Below are 18,837 nucleotides of genomic sequence, written 5' to 3'. Positions count from 1 at the left end.
ACTCTGCAGGCCAGCTGCAGGACACATCGTCCTTGCCATGGCAGCAGCAGCTCTGTGGGCCCTGAGCAGAGTGTCAGGGGGTGTCGGCCTCTCCTGAAGCACTCGGGCAGCTGGACAGCAGCACAGGAGAGCTGGGTGACGCTGGCACAGCTCCCAAAGCCCAGCCAAGCCCAAGGGGCAGCTTTCTCCTGGCCCACGCTGGTGGGTATGGCTGCAATGAAACATTTAGATTCAGAGTACTGAGGGTTTGAATGGCCAAAAGAAAAGGGTAGGAACCACAGAAGTAGCCCAAAACTAAAGAACTGTAATGGAAAATAAAACAGGGATGATGCCCAGAAACCGAACATTGTACTGAGACAAACTCTGAGGGCCGAAACAAGGAGGGGCGTGACAATATATCCCCTCAGGGGGAGAACTTTCTAGAACTAAGGAACCACTAGGGGAAGAGAACTTGAACCAGTTAGCATAACCACTGTGGACTGTGGGAAGAACAGTTAGGTTTGCCACAGAGTAAGAAATGCTTTTCAGGATTTGAAGTCAACGCCTGGCTCTTTCTTGGTGAACTGTGGCTGCCTTTGTGCCCCAGCCAGGCCGACTCGCAACACGCTGCCAGCACAGCTTCAGCTGCCGCCTCCTTGTCACCATCGAGGGGTCCCTGCTGAGCCCCACGAGGCCTCTGAGCGCCAGGTGATGCATCTCCCTGGCCTCTGCCCACTGCGCCTCGCCAGCAGCAGCCAGGGACTGTGCTCCAGCAGGGCCTGCTCGGCCTCCTTGTCCCTCCCTGTCCCAAGGCAAACCAGCCTGGGCCCCTCGGGGGTGTCCCCACCGTCCTGCTGAGGCCAGGCCTCCAGGCCTTCTGCCCCAGCCCAGAGACGCGTCGGGGAAGCGCCGGAGCAGCCGGCTGGCAGGAAGAAGGGCCTGCCTGGGGAATGCTCATGGCCTCTGCCCCCCAGTTCCTCAGGGCTTCCCACCAAGCCATCCACACAAAGCCCTCCTGTCCCAGCACAGCCTCCCGCCACCCAGCGCCACACGCATCCCACTCACGCCTTCCCGCTGCCTTATCCTGGCTGGCCTCGGCAGCACCGCATCCCTTCATGGCTGCCACTGTCCCGTGCCCTCCAGGCCTCCCCAGGCCTGCCTGGCTGCTGGAGGAGCTCCAGAGGAGCCGGATCAAGAGGCACCTCAGAGCCCTCAGCAATCCAGCCAGCAGCACACGGGCAGGACACAGCTGGCCCTTCCTGGCTGGGAGAGGGCTGCTGGCCATCTCCAGGGACCAGGCTCTCAGCAACGCCCGCCCCAGCTCCGGCCTCTGCCCAGCCGCTCTGTCGGGAGCCTTAAGGCTTCGGCAGAACCACCAAGGCCAAGGGGCTTTGGGCCACTTTCCCTTGCACGCCGCACGCTGGGCCAACCTGCCCAGCACAAGCACCCTTCTTCCCCTCTTCCCCATTGGCCTGAAGACTCTGGCCACCAAAAGAAAGCTCCTGGACCTCTGTGTATACCAACAGCAGTTTATTATTCCTACTAAATTACTAATTTGCTAATTTACTAAATTACTAATTTACTTATTTACTAATTTGCTATTATACTAATTTACTAAATTATTAATTTACTAAATTACTAACTTACTAAATTACTAAATTATTTTCAGTAGGCAAAAGTAAAGTTGATGAAAAGTTGAGCTTGTCCCTGCAAGCTCAGGTGGCCCCAGCAAACACAGCCTCCCACATCAGTCCTCCACAGCACTCCAGCAGCAGAGACGGCCACGGCCACCCAGGGAAGGCCGTGACTTCCAGAGGCGGCGGAATCCATCTCGCATCCGCTGGAGTCGGGAGGAGGGAACGCTCTGTGCAGCTATGCTTATGTACAGAGCTTGATGTGCCAGGCATGAGATGGCAGGGCTGATGTCATCTGCCATGTCCTGAAGGGCTGGAAGAGAGAGAAACAGAGGCACAGTCAGAGCCTGCATCTGCGGGGACCTGGGGAGACCCTCCTGACCCGTCCATGCCCCCCAGCTCTTGCCACGGCCTGGAAGCAGCAGGAGGCAGCAAGGAGCAGCTGGAAGGTGCTGGCCCGAATCTCCTCGGCACAGGCCCCTGAAAGGTCTCTGTGCTCTGCCCACGCCGCCCCTGGTGCGCGCAGGGAGCAGAGCCCTCCGCAGCCCGGGCAGGGCACGCAGCTGCCATCGCCAGCCCCGCTGCCAGCGCGCTGGCCTCACTCACCCCTGCACATCAGCTGGAACTCTCGCTGCTTCTCCTTCAGGACGCGCCCGGCCAGCCCTGGGAACACAGAGCCCGTCACGGCTCTGCCCAGCGGCACAGCTGCCCCACAGCGGCGCTGGCAGCCCTGCGGCCGCAGCACCTCCTTCCCCTGCAGGGCTCAGCCGGGCCCTGGGCGCACCCTGCCGCCCAAGGGCACGGCTGGCACAGGGCGGCAGCAGCCCCGAGGGCAGGCGGGGCTGCACGGCCCGGCCCGGATGGCGGCAGCTGCCGGGGCTGGGGCCGAGCTGCGGCAATGGGGCGGGGAGGGAGCCGGCCTTGTGCTCACCCATGAACCTGACGGCCGCCTCTCGCAGGGGCTCCTGTGGGCTCTGCAGGAAGGGCAGGGCCTGCCGCAGGTGCTCGGCCGCTCGGCCCCTGTTCTCTGCCAGCTGCGGAGAGCGACGGGAGGGAAGGGTCGGGGCGGGCTCTGCCCCTTGGCCCCGGGATCCCCTGCCCGCACAGCCCCGAGGGGGGCAGAGGGCCCGGCAAGGTGCGGTGCTGCCCCGCAGCAGAGCCCGGCTGGGTCAGGGCTCCACCAGCTCCTGCCTTGGGGCCACGGGAGCCTGGAGAAGAGCCCGTGTGGGGCACAGCCCAGGGAAGGGAGCAGCGTGTGGGGCACAGGCCGGTGCCCCTGGGTGCAGCACTGGGCAGGGGCCACAGCTGCCAGCCCCACAGACTGGGCACCGTGGGCAAGGGATTCTCCAGGCTGGGGCTGGGGCTGGGGCTGGGGCTTGCAGGCTGTTCTTACCAAGCACTCGCCAAACCTCCACATCTGATCTGTCATCACCAGGTGTTCCAGATCCCTACTCTTGAGGAAGCTGACTGCAGCAAGCAGCGTTTCCCGAGAGGCCTGCAGAGAGCCAGAGATGCACGGCAGCCCAGGGCACAGGAGCTGCCTCCCTGCGCCAAGGCCAGGAGGAGGCTGGGGCCCACGAGGTGCCAGGGTGCAGGGAGACAGCTGAGCGTGGGGACAGCAGCGCCCAGGAGTCCTCACCTCTGCCACGCGCGTGTTCTCATTGTGGCAGTGGAAGAAGAGCGGGAGCAGGCTCTTGCTCACGAGCATCTTGAGACATTTTTTCCCCTTTGCCTCTACCAACCTCATCACCTCTTGGAAGAGGCGAATGCAGAGCAGCTGCACATGGCGGTTGTCCTGTTGGAAGGGAAGCAAAAGCCCTCCACATCAGCTGCTCCAGGCCCCTCTGTGCACAGGCCCAGGAATCCATGGGACACCACACTTGGGGGCAGCACCCAGTGGCCGTGGCTGGGGACACAGAGCCTTACGTTGTCCAAGAGCGGCCAGAGCGCGGCAGCCAGCCGCAGGGCGGTGGGGCTGGGTATGGCCAGGTCTCTGTGCAGCAGCAGAGCGCTGAGCACGACGCCGGTCATCTGAACGATGCCTTCATCTGCGTCCCGCAGCAGGTCCGCAAGGCTTTCAGTCAGGCTCTGCATTCTTTTGTACTGCATGGAACACAGGGCTGGCAATCCCACCCTGCTGCTGCTGCTGCAGCCATGGAGCCCAGGGGCCGCAGGCCTGTCCTGCAGCACTCGGGCAGCTGGGCAGCAACGCAGGAGAGCTGGGAGCAGCTGCCACGGCTCCCAAAGCCCAGCTAAGCACAAGGGATTGCTTTCCCCAGCCCCACGCTGCCAGCACAGCTTCAGTCACTGCCTCCTTCTCACCATTGAGGGGTCCCTGCTGAGCACCACCAGGCCTCTGAGCGCCAGGCGACGCATCTCCCTGGACTCGCTTTGCAGGTGCCTGGCCATGATCTCCAGGATGCTGTCACCCCAGTGACTCAAGTACAGGAACTCCAGGACCTGGAAGGCACAAAGCAGTGCCCAGGGTGCCCAGCTGGCAGGAGCTCAGAGCTGCCCAGGGCTGGGCCAAGGCAGCAGCACAGGGCACGGGCACGGTGCCAGATGGCAGCGGCTGTGAGAGGGCAGAGAGGTGGGAGTCAGCTCAGCGGGGCAGCGCTGGCCATGGGGCTCACCTCCACAAGGAAGGCCATGGCGGGCAGTTCCCAGTCTGAAATGCCTTGCCCCAGTAGCTCCAAGAGGCAGGATACGATGCTGGGACACCAGATGACACAGCCCTGACTTATCTCCCTGGTGGGGGGAAAAGACACCATTGCCCCTGAGCCGGGTGGGCAAAGCTGTGCCAGGGCTGACTGCCCGAGGCCTGGTCTGTTCCCGAGCAGCCCGTGGGCACTTTGGGAGGCGGCTGTTCCCGGGCACCCTCCTCTCCCAGCCTTTTCCAGTCTGCTCTTCATTCTCTTTGTGACAAGGCCCTCTCACCCATGCGCACGGGAACTGTGTGGGGCACCCTGGGCACAAATGGCAGCAGCAGCAGCCTGGAGAAGGGGGTCTCACCTGGCCAGCAGACGCATGGCATAGTGGTGGGTGTCAGCACACAGCAGCGTGTCCCAGCCCTTCTTGCGTTCCATGGCCAACACCACAGGCTCACACTGGACTTGGTAGAGCAGGACCTTCAGGGTCTGCACTGCAAACCTGTGTGCACAGCAATGCCCAGGTCACGCTGGCAGCCCTGCCTCCCCCTTGGGGACATGGGAGGGATGGGGAGACTGGCAGGACTGGGATGGAGCACCTTTGGGGGTTGGTGGCAAGGCCGAGTTGCTTCTGGCATCCCTTCCAGAAGGTATCAACCTCCTCTGGTGTATACAGCGTGCTGATGTAAGCTTGGAAGAGCAGATGCAGCAAGAGATGGGGGAAATACTCCAACACTATGGGTGGGCACCAGGTCAAGTTGAAGACATTCCACAGTGTCACGGTTGCCTGGAAAAAATGAAGCACCCAGAGACAAGAGTAGGTGCCAAGACATCCATGTGGCAGGGCCTGAGCGTGCGAGGGAGAGGCCGGGGGAGACACCGTGGGAGCAGCCGGCCTGGTGCCCCAGGTTCAGCGCAGTGCCTGAGGCAGGGAGATGCAGCTGTGGGGAGGACAGAGAGCTGGCTGCTCCAGAGGTGGCCTAGGGGCAAGCAGAGGTCAGTTGCAGGAACTCACAGCCAGAGCAAAGACGCCTGTTTTGTCCCCATCGGAGGTGTAGGCATTGTCCACTGGCCAGGCCCTCAGCAGACTGAGGAGGATGAGCAGCGCCGGCTCCGCGGTGCCAGTGGAGGTCAGGATCAGCCCCCACATGGCCGCAGCAGCTCTGTGGGGTCAGGGCTCTGTGTCAGGGGGTCCGGGCCACAGCACCGTGGCCTGGGCTGCTGCAGGGGCCCGCGCCGGCCCTCAGCCCTGCCTCTGCCCACTGGCCCCGGCCGGCGGCGCCCAGCCAGCCCACGGGGGTGCAGCCCCGCGAGGGAGGGAGCGTGGCAGCACGCTCAGGGGCTGACATGGCAGCACGGCAAACGGAGGGGCCGCAGGGGCCTGCAGCTGTGCGCCTGTGTGGCACTCAGCAGGGACAGGCTCTGCAGGGTAACGGGGGATGAACCCTAAGGCCTCAAGGCAGGTGGGGCTGCCCAAGGTACCTGTCACCCGACGGGGCCCAGCGCAGGAGAGTCATCAGCACATCGTAGGGGTATTTCTTGGTCAGCTCCAGCAGGCTCCTGTCCAGCCTGTGCCCAGCAGACTCATTGGCCGTGAGCCACTTGTGGATGTATCTCACCATGGCAGGCACCTGCAGAAGGCACGGGGAGACCTGGAGACCTGCCAGAGCAGCAACTTGCCCAGCTTCCCCTGAGAAGTGCTGCCCTTCCCACCACATTGGGCTGGGCCTCAGAGGCTGAGGGAACCCAGCAGAGCCAGCCTGAGGCGCCACACAATTCCTGGGGTGATCAAGCCTTGGCCACAGGCTGCTTACTTGCATTGGATTGGAGACACCCTTCTCCACAAGCAAATCCAGCATGGCAGCGCTGGTCTCAGCACCGAAGAGGTGCAAGTTTGCCAAAGGCCCAGTGCCCACACCGGCGGTCTCTTCCCGCCAAATGGACGTGATGAATTCACAGACCATCTGCAGGAGAAGGGCAGGAAGAGAGGGAGAATCCATGGAGTGTTCCAAGCACGGTGCTGGGCTGAGCAGTGGCAGCAGGCCCAGCCCAGGTGGGGATGGCTGCAGTACCTGCGCTGCTCTGCGGAAGCGGCCACGGGCAGGGTGCTGCTCTTGTGTGCGGTCCATGGCTGCACCTGGCACAGAGCGAGCGCAGCCAGGGCTGAGGGGCTGCGGGAGAGGCCGGAGAGCAGAGCCCAGCCCTGCGTTCCCAGGCAGGGACAGCCCGGCATGCACCAGCCCTGTGGCCCAGCTCTGGCACTCACCCTCCTGCTGCAGCTGGAGCTGCTGCAGCTCTCCAGGCTGCTGCGCTGAGGTAGCTGCAGCCTCCTCCTCCTCCTTCACCCAGGCCAGCTTGGGCACCCTGGGGGGTGTCTGCTCCATGTCTCTGTTTGCAAGGCTTGCAGGAGAGATGCCTTGAAAAAACTCCAAGATCAAGTGCTGCAGTTGTGCCTTGAAGGCCCAGCTGCAACAGAGAAGCCTTGGGAAGGCTGAAGGACAGTAAGTCCTGCAGTCTGGCCTCGAGGTCACCTGCACAGTAAGGCTTTGGGAAAGCTCCGGGTCAGCAGGGAACGAGCTGGCTGTGCGGGGGCTCCTCACAGCAGCGCTCTCTCCGTCCTGTCCCGACGCGTGCACTGAGCACTGTGGCGTGGCCGTGTCGCCGCCAGCACCTATGTCACCACGTGTCACAAAGGGTCACCCTTGTGCAGTGTGCTCTGTTCCATCCCACGGTGACCTCGGTGCAGTGTGTCACAAAGAGCCCTAGGACACACCCTCACGTGCCCTGGGGGCACCCTTCCCTCCCCCCCCAGACTGCCCCAATTGCAAGGAGGACGTTCCCCGAGTGTCAAGGACAGCCCAAGAGGAACTTCAGGAGCGGCTCAAACAACAAGCAGATGTTCCTCTGCTCTGCCTGCTCAGGGCAGCAGAAGGAGCCCCCACGGTTGCCGATGCAGCTGCAGCAGGAAGGGCACCCGTGCTTCCACAGGAGCTGCCAGGGCCTCTGTGGGACATGACCCGGTGCTGGGTGGCCGTCACACACGCAGGGCTGTGACACGGACACGGGACGTGTGGCCCAGGGCGCCAATGCTGCTCTGAGCCCTGGGGCCTGGGCAGCACTGGAATCAGCAGGTGTGGCAGAGTCCCTGCCAAAGGAGACCTGCCACCCCCGAGCCGTGCCAGTGCTGGTGCCTGCTCCTGCCACAGAGAGCTGTGCCCCCGGGGCACTTCTGTGCCAGAGGACAGCCCAAGCCCACGTGCATTGGTGCCCGTGCTCCTTTCTGCAGGTGCCTGTTGGCAGGAGCACCTGGAGCAATTGGTGGCAACACCTGGTCTTTGTCAGAAGGCAGAAGCGGTTGCTCATTCCTGGAATGATTTTTGCCCCGTCTGCAGCCCCTGCTGTGGAACACAGGAGAGCCAGACCCTCTGTGATCACCTGCCCTGCATCTGCCCCGTTCCAGCCTCCTGCCTCTGCAGACACAGCTGATCACCTGGACACAAACGGTGAGTGAGGAGCCGCCGCTCCAGCCCGTTCCCACCCGAAACTGGCGTGGCCGCTGCCGCCCCCTCCCACCTGCCCTCTGCAGCTCCGGGCTTTGTTCCAGCTGCAGGACTGGGACCAAGCACAGAGACAGCGTGCTTGCATCTAAAGAAGGGACTGAAACCGAGTTCTCTCTTCTGTTCTGTTAACAATTTTAACAACTGCTGTTGTTTTCTCCTTGAATGGTTAGATATATTAGTAAAAGAGCTGTTATTCCTACTCCCTTATCTCTTCCTCAGAGTCCTTGATTCAAACAATTATAATACTTGGGGGGAGTGGAACTAAAGTCTCTATTTCAAAGGGAAACTGCTGCCTTTACTGGCAGACACCTGTCCTTTCAAGCCAGGACATTTAGTTACCTCAACCATTTGATTTTAAAATCCTTAAAAGAAGTCTTCTTAATTAATGAAGAAAGGGGGAGTTGTGGAGACTGAAGGCATTCCCAGGTAGAGAAAGCAACTCCTGTTCTGCTCCCTGGGTCAGCCTCGTCCCCTCTCCCTGTCTGTCAGCCTTTCGGTCACTCCCGCCTGTCGCAGTACGCTGAGAGTCGTGTATAATAAGGACAAGGACTTCTTGAGCGTATGAGGCTAAAGAAGCATTTTATTGAAAAACCAAACCATATTTAGTGTGGTTCGCAAGTCTCGAACAGGACAGCAGTCCATTGGACAATAGGAGAAAACATCGCCTGTCATGTAGCACGAGAACTGTTTCTCAGTCAACATCAGGTGCTAATCTCTGTTTATTAATTCCTTTCTGTTTACCAGAAAGTTATCATCCTGGGAAAGGCTCAGGCTGGAGCTGAGAAACTGTCTCAGCCTGGGAAAAAGTTGCCCAGCCTGAGAAAAAGAGCTCAGATCCTGAAAAAGGCCTAGCAAACCGTGCCTGGGCCTTCAGTGGTGTCCATCCCGGCCCTGTTTCTCTGTTGGCCCCCATGCCCTAACCCCTCCCTTGTAACACCCCCATGTCCCCTAGTAATTGGTCTCTGATGTTCTACCCGCCCTGATCATCCCATGTATTTAATCTTGACTCTCACAAAGTACCAAGCCTTTGCTCCCTGAACCCTGGACCATGCACATGCAGGCTGAAATAAAACATCTCTGTAAAACCCCTGCAAAGGCCCTTCCCGCTCTTTTACTTGCTTTCACTCCAAGCAACACCAGATGCAACAGTTGTGGTTTGTACATTGTACTGAATGATTTGTTCTGTACTCCCCCAGGTCTGTGGAGTTGATTCAGCCCTCCCTTCGCCCCTCTCCGCTGGCAGGATCTCATTGGTTATGGTTCAGTTTCTCCCCTCCCCTCTGGCTGGGTTTAAAATTCCCCACCATACTTTGTTCTGCCTCTCTCTCTTCCCTTGGAATCTGATTGGGAATAAACTGCTGGACAATATCCAGGGAAAAGGAGCCTCCTTTGTCTTTTACCTTTGTCCATGTGGGTTCCACATTCTCCCCTGGTCCAGAGCAAGCCCAGAGGGACCAGAGAGAAGAAAGAACCCACAGGGATGAGGCTGAGCCGCAGCCCCATTCCTAATTTCTCACAATCTACTCTCCTACACAGAAACTCCTGAAAATCCATCCCAGGCACATTAAACACTTCTTGTGTGGGCCCCTGAGGGCCACGAGGATTCTTATGAACTCCCCTCCCATCAGTCCCTCCTGGGCAGTGCTGGGCATTAGCGCAGCTCCTGGGGCTGTCCAGGCACCAGCTGCTGCCACAGGGCTCGGGCTTGCTGCACTTGGGTATTAAACACGACAAATCTGGGGAGGGGCACAGCCCTAGAAACCAGGACTTTGCCCTCAGGAGCTTGGAGCTGCTCAAGGGGAATAAAGGATCCCCTGCACACACCGATTCCCCCGGCAGCAGCTCTGCCCTGCCAAGAACAGGGCTGTGTTTGGGAGAGGGAGGATGGCTGGGATGGCACCTGGCATGAGACAGCCACACGTTGGGATGAAGAGCTTGGGGAGATCCCGTTACTCAGGAGGTTTTGGAGCACCTTGCAATCCTGAGGGATGAGTTACTGGGAGGGGGAAGTCAACTGGCTCTTGTCAAGTTGTTCATGGGTCTGGGTCTTCAAAGAGACTAGAGCAGCTGTTGGTTGCTGTAAAGTTGTTTATTGCAGAAGTGCATCAGTCTCAAAGGCAAAGAGTTCAGAATATTAAAGTCCAGGCTAAAAGCTTTTGGCATAGAGTCCTGAGAAGGAGAAGCAGCAGCAGCCTGGCATTTCTTCTGCTTCCAGGTGGTGATAAAGATGGTGGTCTCTCACCCAAGTGCAAGGGGCTTTATTTGTAAATCATCCAATGAGCTAAAAACATTCCTTCTAAAGCTACTAGAATCTTAGTTCTAGACTATGAAAGTAATGTTATAGTTTACATATATAGATCTGTCTATTCCTGTAAATAGCTCTATCTGTTCTATCTAGAAAAATGTAAGCAATGTTCTTACTATGTTTTTATTATGTCTGTGTACTGATTTGAAACCAAAACCAGTAAGAGACTACAAGTCAGAAATATAACTTAATAGGAAAAAGAAAAAAAAATACATGCAATAGTAAAAAAAACCCCGTAGACAAAGTCAGAATACAATATGACACCCTGCTAGTTAGGGTGGTGGTAGCAGTCCAGATGAAGTGATCTTGTTGAAGTAGTGATCCTGTAGAAAGGTCTGGCAGCTCTTGTCCTCTGGAAACCAGTGGGTAAGGGCTGCCTTGGTGCTTCCAAATCTTAGTTTTATTTGGTAGGAAATGCTTGGCTCCTTCCCATGGGTGGAGCATCTCACAAAGGGATGATGTAATTTTATCAGTTTTGCAGTGGGATTCAATTTCCCATTAACAGAAGATTTCTTCCTGGAGGAAGGGTGGGTTGTGGCAAGGATAAAGAACACTGCCTCACCAGGTTTTCTGCAGAGGGCCCATTAGCAGAGGATATCTCCCACGGAGATAAGGAACTCTGCCCCATTTGGTTTCCACAGTTCATGAAGATGGTGATAGAACACATACTTTTGGGCACATCTTCACATTGTAACCCAGGACACTCTGGGGCTAAGTTTTTGAACTATTAACTAGATTTTAGGGCTTTTAACTCTCTTAAGGCACTTATAGTATATTCTTACTGAAAACTAAAACTCCTACTTCATATCTATGTAAATAATATTCCTACTTACTTCAAACTAAGACTTGTACTTCATGTCTGTGGCTTAATATATTTTAATTTCTCCAAAGGGTTTAATTCAATCCCTGCATTCTTCTCTCTCTCTGAGGGACTCAGAGAACCTTCTATTTAACACAGTCCAACAGGCTCTGACATTGGAGTGGGGCCCACAGGGAAGGACGTTGGGAGCCCTTATTAGGGAAGATCCTGCTGCTTTCTGCCAGTTTTAAGGGGTTATAAATTTGGGGGGGGGCTTCGGAGATTTCCCAGTTAGTTTTTGGGTGGAGGTGACCCCTTTTTAGGGAGAATCCTGATGCTTTCTGCCAATTTCAGGGATTCTAAGAGGCTTGTAGTGGACGCACTTCCATGGGTTCTGATATCACCCGCCCACACATCAAACTGGTCTGGACTGGTGCTCCCAGTGCTGCATGGGGTGGGGCAGTGGGGACCCCCCCATGGCACAGCACAGCTGCTTTGGGGCTGGTGGCACCGCCCGGCGCTGGGCATGGGGCGTGTTGGGGGAGCTGGGGCCGTACTGGTGGTACTGGGAGCTCACCTGCCTGGGGACCAGCAGGACTCAGGTGAACGTGTGTGCTCCCCCCGGGGACCCCCAGCCTGGTGCCACTCTGCCCCCAAAGAGCTGCTCCCAGTATTCCCAAGAAAGCTTCCCAGTTTGCTTGGTCCTGTTTATTGGGGGCCAGCAGGGAAGGAGCTGGAGAGACCCCATGAGGGGAGCCAAGATTGGAGGGGGGCAGAACAGGCCCTGGCATGGATTGGGAATGGGGACCCCCAGGAAAGGTCATGTCCCCCCTTTCTCACCCTGCTCTGGGGGGCCTTGGGAGGAACCTGAACCCCAACACGGCACCGGACCAGTCCCAAAGGTGCTGGAAATCCCCTAAGATGCCAGGGCAATTTGGGGGTGCATGGGGGGTGCCCAGACTGGGCCAAGAGCACAGCACTGCCCCAGCCCAACCTGCCCTGGCTCCATCCCAGCTCCTCCCACAGGATGCAACTTGTTGGGAAAATGGGGGGAGCCAAGGGTGGGCGCTGGGCCCAGGGGGAGCAGGAGAAGGGATGGAGGAGGGCCAAGGAAGGAGCAGAAGGGCCATAAAGAATAGGAAGTGGAGGCAGTACTAGAAAGCAGGAAGAGTGGGACCCCTACCAGTACAATTTAGGAGTACCAGCCCCCTCCCTCACTTCTGGGGTTCCCAGCTTCTCTTTTCCCATGCTCTTCCATGCCTTCCCCACTGCACCCCAATCCACCACCCCATTCCACATGCTTGGTTTTGGGGGTTCCATGCCCCTCCTCCTTACTCTGGAGGTCCCATACTTCTTATCTCACAATTCAGGCACCTCATTGCTGCTTTTTCCTGGGAAGAATTCCTGAGATTTGTGAGTTTTTGGGTTGCAGTTTTGGAAGGGGACAGCTCTGTCTGGCTTTCCCCTCCCTCTTGGGGCCTCTCAGCTACCACCGCCCCCTGGGAGTGCTGGCATTTCCCTCCTGGGGACAAGGACCTTCATTCCCTTCCAGGAGCCCAATGCCTGGCTGGGGCTCCAGGGCAGGGGGTCCTTGAGCAGCTGCCCCAGAACCTCTGCCAGGGTCTCCCAGCGCAGCTGGAGCCGCTCGGCCTGGGGTCCCCAAAACCCTCAGCAAGCCCCAAGTGCCTCCCAGGAACCCTCAACCCCCTCAAACCCAGCATCCCCCACAGCCCCTGCAAGTCCCCCCCATGGCACCGGCCTTGGCCACGTCCCCACATGTCACTGGCCATGTCCCACTGTGTCCTCACCCATGGCCATGTCCCTACCATGTTCCCATCCCTGTCATTGTCCCCCACATCTCCATCCATGTCTCCCCCATGTCCCCACGAATGGCCACATCCTCTTCCATGTCCATTTGTCCCCAAGTCACTCTCCATGTCTGTGTCCTGCCATGTCTCTGTCCCCCCATGTCCCCACCCATGTATTAGTTCAAAAGCAAATCAAGTCCAGAAGAAAAGCATTTCCTTGTCCATGCCAGCTGATGATCCAAGTGCTTGGGTGGCAGAGAAGAAACTTTTCTGGATGGATTTCCATTCCAGTGTCTCCAAACTCTAGGTCTTTGCCCAAATCCATCACCATTTTGCTTCAGAAGACACCCTTTAATAATAGGAAATCACAATTGTGTGATCACTTAGGTTGGAAAAGACCTCCAACACCATTCAGTATTCCTGAATGTCACCAGAGTACAGGACTGAAAGCAGAACATTTTCTGGGGTTGAAAGGCAACAAATGCACTCTCCCCAAGGAATTCCCAATGTTGGTTTGTATCCAGATGGATGGTCCCGCCCCCGTGTTCCTCCAGGTGCCCACAGGGAGACAGGATGATGCAGAACCCCCTCCCCACCCTCGCCAGGTGTCTTCCCAACACGGATCATCAGGACCACGAATCAGCAGGGCTCTGCCCAATGGGGGTCACTGGGGATCATCCAACACCAATCCTCCCATGGGGGATGGAGCTGGAGCAGAGCACGAAGCTCTGCCCACAGTTGGGGCACTCACAGGGCTTCCCTTAGCGGTGCCTTCGTTGGTGGTGGGTCAAGGCTGAGCTCTGTGAGAAGCTCTTCCCACACTCAGGACACTCGTAGGGCCTCTCCCCAGTGTGGATGCGCCGGTGGACAGTCAGGATGGAGTTGCGGTTGAATCCCTTCCCGCAGTCGGGGCAGCGGAAGGGCCTCTCCTCTGTGTGAATCCGCTCATGTCTGATCAGAGTGGAGCTTCTCGGAAACCTCTTCCCACACACAGGACACTCGTAGGGCCTCTCTCCCGTGTGGTTGTGCTGGTGCTTTCTCAGGTCTGACCTCAGCCTGAAGCTCTTCCCACATTCCAAGCAGGGGTAGGGCCGCTCCCCAGTGTGGATCACCTGGTGCTGCCTCAGACTGGAGCCACAGCTGAAGCTCTTCCCACATTTCCCACACTCGTAGGGCTTCTCCCCACTGTGGATCATCTGGTGCTGGGCCAGGCTGGAGCTGTCTGTTAATCCCATCCCACATTCCCCACATTCGCAGGGATATTCTCCAGTGTGGATCATCTGGTGCCGGATCAGTTTGGAGCTGTCTCTAAATCCCTTCCCGCATGTCCCACACTCGTAGGGCCGTTCCCCAGTGTGGATCATCAGGTGTTTGCTCAGGTCAGAGCTCCGGCTGAAGCCCTTCCCACATTCCAAGCACTTGTGGGGCTTCTCCCCTCCATGAGGCTTCTCCACCAGCTCTGAGCTCTGCCTGCATCTCCGGCCGCCTTCCCGGCTCAGGGAGGGTCTTTCCTCCTCGCAGCTCCCTGGGCTGGGTTTGCAGCCCCTCCTCATGAGGGATCTCTGGGCCTTTTCTTCCTGCTCCATCTGCCCACACTTTGGGAACAAAAAAATCCTGGTTTGGGGGAAAAACAAGAGGAGAGGGCATTAGGCTGGGGGTTCCTCCTTGCCCAAGTGCAACTCAGGAAGACACTGGGTGTCCTGTGTGTGTCAGAACCTGCAAAACACCAAGATGCAGCCCAAAAATCCTCCAAACATCACAACACAGATGAAAATCCCACCAAACAGCAAGATTTGGCCAAAACCCCATCCAAAATAGAAAGATTCAGCCCCTGCTAAAAACAAAAACACCAACATTTAGCCCAGTAAAGCTCACAAAGATCAAGATTCACCCCTGTGATAATCAGGGATCCCTCTCTCTGGTCACCTGCTGCATGTGATGGGGACAACGCTCCTGGGGCTGGGGAGAGGCTGCAGACACAGGGAGGGCTGGAACCTTGTGCTGCTTCCTGTTTCTGCTCCTCCTCCTCCTGTGTCCCTACTCTTGCTCACATTCCTCTTCCTCCTACTCTTCCTCATTGTCCTGCACAATCCCACCTTTTCCTCCCACGTGCAGCGTTTGACCATTTGCATTGGGATTATTTGTGTATATATGTTGGTGACTCTTAGTGATATCAAAATTTTGGTATGGTTTTTTTGATGTTCACCTTAAGGATGGATTTTATAACACCAGAAGAGCTTTAAAGGTAAACTTCAATAGATAAAATGTTAATAGAATATTGTTACTACGAAAAAAAAATAGCAGATTTTGGGGGGGCAAATATGAGGCATCCAATGGCTGCTCTGGAAGAGAAGCCGGGATTCCAGGCAGCCAGGAGAGGTTAGAAATGCACATTAACACTGCTGGGGCAAAGTGTGGACAAGGTACCAGGATATTCTTGCCTGGGAGAGGAATTGGGCTGATTCCCTCTGGCCCTCACCCCAAGCTCTGCCTGCCTGCACAGATGGAATTTGCACAGCTAAAGGCAGAGCCCATAGTGAGGATATCTGACTGCAACAGAAATTGGTTAAGCTGCAAAGAGAAACAGCAAATGGAGAATGTTGTTAAAACTTTACTAAATAAAAGTAAATATCCCTCTCCTCAGTCCAACATGTGCTGTCACTGTCTAGTTATACAGAGTGCATTAGAGCACTGGGGTGTTTTTGCTCGTCCAGAGAAACCAGTTGGGAATCCAAGTATTTGATGATTTAATTAGAGAAAAGTGGTCAATTGATGCAGCCCTGGCTGGCTGGTGCTCCTGCTCCCAAAATTGAGGAAAACATGAAGAGACACCACAACAAATCCTACAATATCATGGACCACTCTCTGGGAACCCTAAGAAATACATATCAGGAGACAGAAAATTGGAGTGGCATAATGAGGTTAAAAACTAAATATTATTATAATTCTTACTACTATGATTAATATTCATTATGCTATTATTATTAATGCTATTATTATTTTTTCATGTACTAAGGAATGTATTATCAGTCCTTGAAATAATAATCAATTCGACAGCACCAGCTCCTGACATTCCTGCTGACCAATCCAAAGAAAGGAAGAACAAGATATTTCACCATGGGAGAGAATCAGATTATCTTTCAACAGAAGGAGGAGAAGTTTGTGGAAAATTAAGTGATGCAAACAGCTGTTTGCAAATAGATGATAACTGAAAAGGGGTGAAACAGATAACAAAGGAAATACTAAAATAAATCATATTCTGGTCCAAATGTACAGAGGATGGCAATGGCACATGTGTTTGTGGTTCCCTGGCAGACCATGGGTTAAACGAATGCTGTTCCTCCCCTGATGTGCTGCAGCAACTCTCATCTTTTTCCCATGCCCGACACCTTGCTGAGTGCAGCTCATTCAGCAGCTGAGCAAGGGGATGCAGGTGGCAGCCAGGCCTGATCCAGAAACGGCTGCAAAAGGACAGGGAGGGAGGGCACTGAGAATAATCCCAAACCAAAGAGGGACCAGGAGAAAAAACAGAGTCAATGAGTGAATCTGCTTAGAGAAAGGGCCAGGGACTTGTACATGAGGAAGCAATGGGAGAAATCTTCAGTTTCAGAACATGTTGCTAATTGACATGGACTGCTGCTGAGCCAAGATCCTGAACTTCGAGAAGAAGAAATACTTAACAGAGCCATGTGATAATTGATAAATGATTTTGCTAATCATAGAAGTTTTGGAGCTGGTATAAACCAGCATACTTAAAATAAGAAAAGAACATGGACCTAGATAAAGGGAAATTATGATTAAACCCATTCTGTTTAAATCCTCCTGTTACAAATTTTCTAAATTGAATATTGCATACCAGTTTGTAAAAGGAAAAAAAAAAGGGCTTTCCACAGTCTGAAAGTTTTGCAGAATCAGATTTCCTGCCTTTGTGTAATCAATCACAAACTATCTGCTAAAGACCAGGCTTCCTACTTCTCCTGTTTTTTATCTACCAAGACCAGATGGTTACAGGACCAATTGTCTGAAGAACTGTCCCACAGAAGTTTGGAAGTTTTCTTTGACCACCACTGCTTACCTCGCAGAATTACTACAACAAAACAATAAAAATTATTGATGACTACAAGGAAAACCATACTATAAAGAGGGAACTGCAAACCAAGTTAGATGGAAGCGTGGAGTGGGAAGTGACCCCTCATGTTTCCCAGTGCTGCTTGCTCCATCTATACAAAATAAAGCAATCTAAATTTTGCTAAGCATCAAGACATTTTAGAACAATTTGGTGCCAAAACCCAGGACGTCCTTGGAGCCCTGAGAGGCGCTGGGATTTCGGGGAGGCGCCCCATTACTGTGGCCCCGGTTTGTCAGTGGCTCTCGGGACCCAACGACCTCACGATAGAGACTGAGCAAGGAAAGAGCTCCCCGGAAAACTGCAGCAAAATCACCTGTAATTCTTGTGCAGGAAGACCCAGACAGGAGCATGGAAGCTGTAAGTAATTGTCAGGTTGGGTGGAGGTGACTGTGTGCTTGCCTGAATGAGACGTGGATTTTGCCATCAAGCGAGAGCAGAGTCCTTCCATCCGCGGTTCCGGGATCCCGCCAGGGACCCGGCCGGGGAAGGGACAAAGCGAGTGAGGGGAGGCTGCTTTTCCCATCCTAGCCCAGGGAGAAGCTGGGTTCTTTTCCCATCCCAGCCCAGGCAGAGGTGGGACCTGGGCAGGGAAAAGCAGAGAGCAACACATGAGACACAGGGGGAAGAGGGAAAAAGCTGCTTTTGCCATCCCAGCCCAGGTAGAGGCTCCTTCCCATCCTGACCCAAGCAGATGCAGGATCCAGGCAGAACACAAGGGGAGCACAAACACCTCAAAATAGTCCCTTGAGGTAAAAATGGGACAAAGAAAAAGTAAGGTTTTAAATCTGAATGACCCACAAAGGGGTTCAAGTTCCTGTGATCCACAAAGCAATAAAGATAAGACACGTAGGTTGGCAGAAATACCACCAGGCAGCCCTTTGGCAATAATATTAAGATGCTGGGACACAGGGGAGTTATACAAAGGCTATTTAAAGAAAAATTGTAAAGAGAGGATACAGGAGGAGAACATGTTCCAGGGGGACGAATAGGGGTGTCAGGGGCTGTATGTATTTGGGACCTTACCATCTAAAGAGTCCTTGATAAAATTAAGAATCGGTCCCAAGGGAGAGGAGCTGGAATTTTTAGTAGATACAGGAGCAAAAAAATCCACAATTAAACATCTACCAAAAAGGTGTAAACCTAGCACTCGTAGTTGGAGCAAAAGGTAAACCATTTCCAGTCCCTGTTATTAAAAATGTGCAAATTGAGACCCAGAGCAAACCTGAATTAAATGATCTGCTGCTACTGTCAGAGGCAGAAAATAATTTATTGGGGAGAGATTTAATAATAGCATTGGATTTGAAAACTGAAGTATCCCAAGGGCAACTAAAAATTTATGCCTTAACCTGAAAAAATGAGGAACAAATATATCCTGAGGTGTGGTATACCCCTGGGGAAATCAAAAAGTTACAAATAAAACCTACCAAAGTGAAAATCACTGATCCAATTTGCCTATCCGAGTTCGTCAATATCCAATATCTCTGGAAGGGAGACAGGGCCTTAAGCCTGTCATAGAAAACTTCTTGCAACAAGGCACTTTAGAACCACATATGTCCCCACATAATACTCCTACTTTGCCTGTCAAAAACATAAACAGGAATTACAGATTGGTACAGAATTTGAGCAAACCCTTAAACTCCCTTAAATCAGCTGTTCCCTGACTACACTTGGTATAGTGCAATAAATCTAAAAGATGCATTCTGGGCATGCCCATCAGCAAAAGTAGTAGAGATTATTTTGCCTTTGAATGGGAAGATCCTGATAAGGACAGAAAACAACAATTGCATTAGACAGTATTGACTCAGGGCTTTACAGAACCCCCAATCTCTTCGGGCAAGCCCTAGGAGAATTGATGCAGTCTTTTGAGCCACCAGAAGGAGTGAAATTGTTACAATATGTAGATGATCTATTAATAGCAGGAAAAGATGAGAAATCTACTAGAAATGGGACTATAAAACTTTTAAACTTCTTGAAA

At 54.5% G+C, this 18,837-nt stretch overlaps 1 protein-coding gene and 1 long non-coding RNA gene across 2 annotated transcripts; one reads left to right on the top strand and one right to left on the bottom strand.

Annotated features, from left to right (window-relative positions):
• Window positions 1-1,726: 1,726 nt before the first annotated feature.
• Window positions 1,727-6,455, bottom strand: LOC306815891 (maestro heat-like repeat-containing protein family member 7; the record flags this gene model as incomplete). The annotated part of the gene is made up of 13 exons (XM_079332401.1): window positions 6,076-6,455; window positions 5,744-5,892; window positions 5,277-5,424; window positions 4,861-5,048; window positions 4,626-4,763; window positions 4,247-4,361; window positions 3,936-4,073; window positions 3,540-3,716; window positions 3,253-3,408; window positions 3,007-3,108; window positions 2,545-2,647; window positions 2,220-2,276; window positions 1,727-1,926 (listed from the first exon to the last, which is right to left on the bottom strand). The coding sequence occupies exons 1-13, from the start codon at window positions 6,388-6,390 to the stop codon at window positions 1,727-1,729; spliced, it is 1,986 nt and encodes a 661-aa protein (XP_079188527.1). The 5' UTR covers window positions 6,391-6,455.
• Window positions 6,456-13,334: 6,879 nt separating this feature from the next.
• Window positions 13,335-14,507, top strand: LOC306815890. The gene is made up of 2 exons (XR_013777514.1): window positions 13,335-13,932; window positions 14,101-14,507. It is a non-coding gene; the product is annotated as an uncharacterized lncRNA (long non-coding RNA).
• Window positions 14,508-18,837: the final 4,330 nt, after the last annotated feature.

The sequence above is a fragment of the Erithacus rubecula genome (genome assembly GCF_903797595.1).
Source record: "Erithacus rubecula genome assembly, contig: scaffold_276_arrow_ctg1, whole genome shotgun sequence".
NCBI classification, from domain to species: Eukaryota; Metazoa; Chordata; class Aves; order Passeriformes; family Muscicapidae; genus Erithacus; species Erithacus rubecula.
Note: the sequence above shows the minus strand (reverse complement) of the source record. Positions and strands in the feature narration are given on the sequence as shown.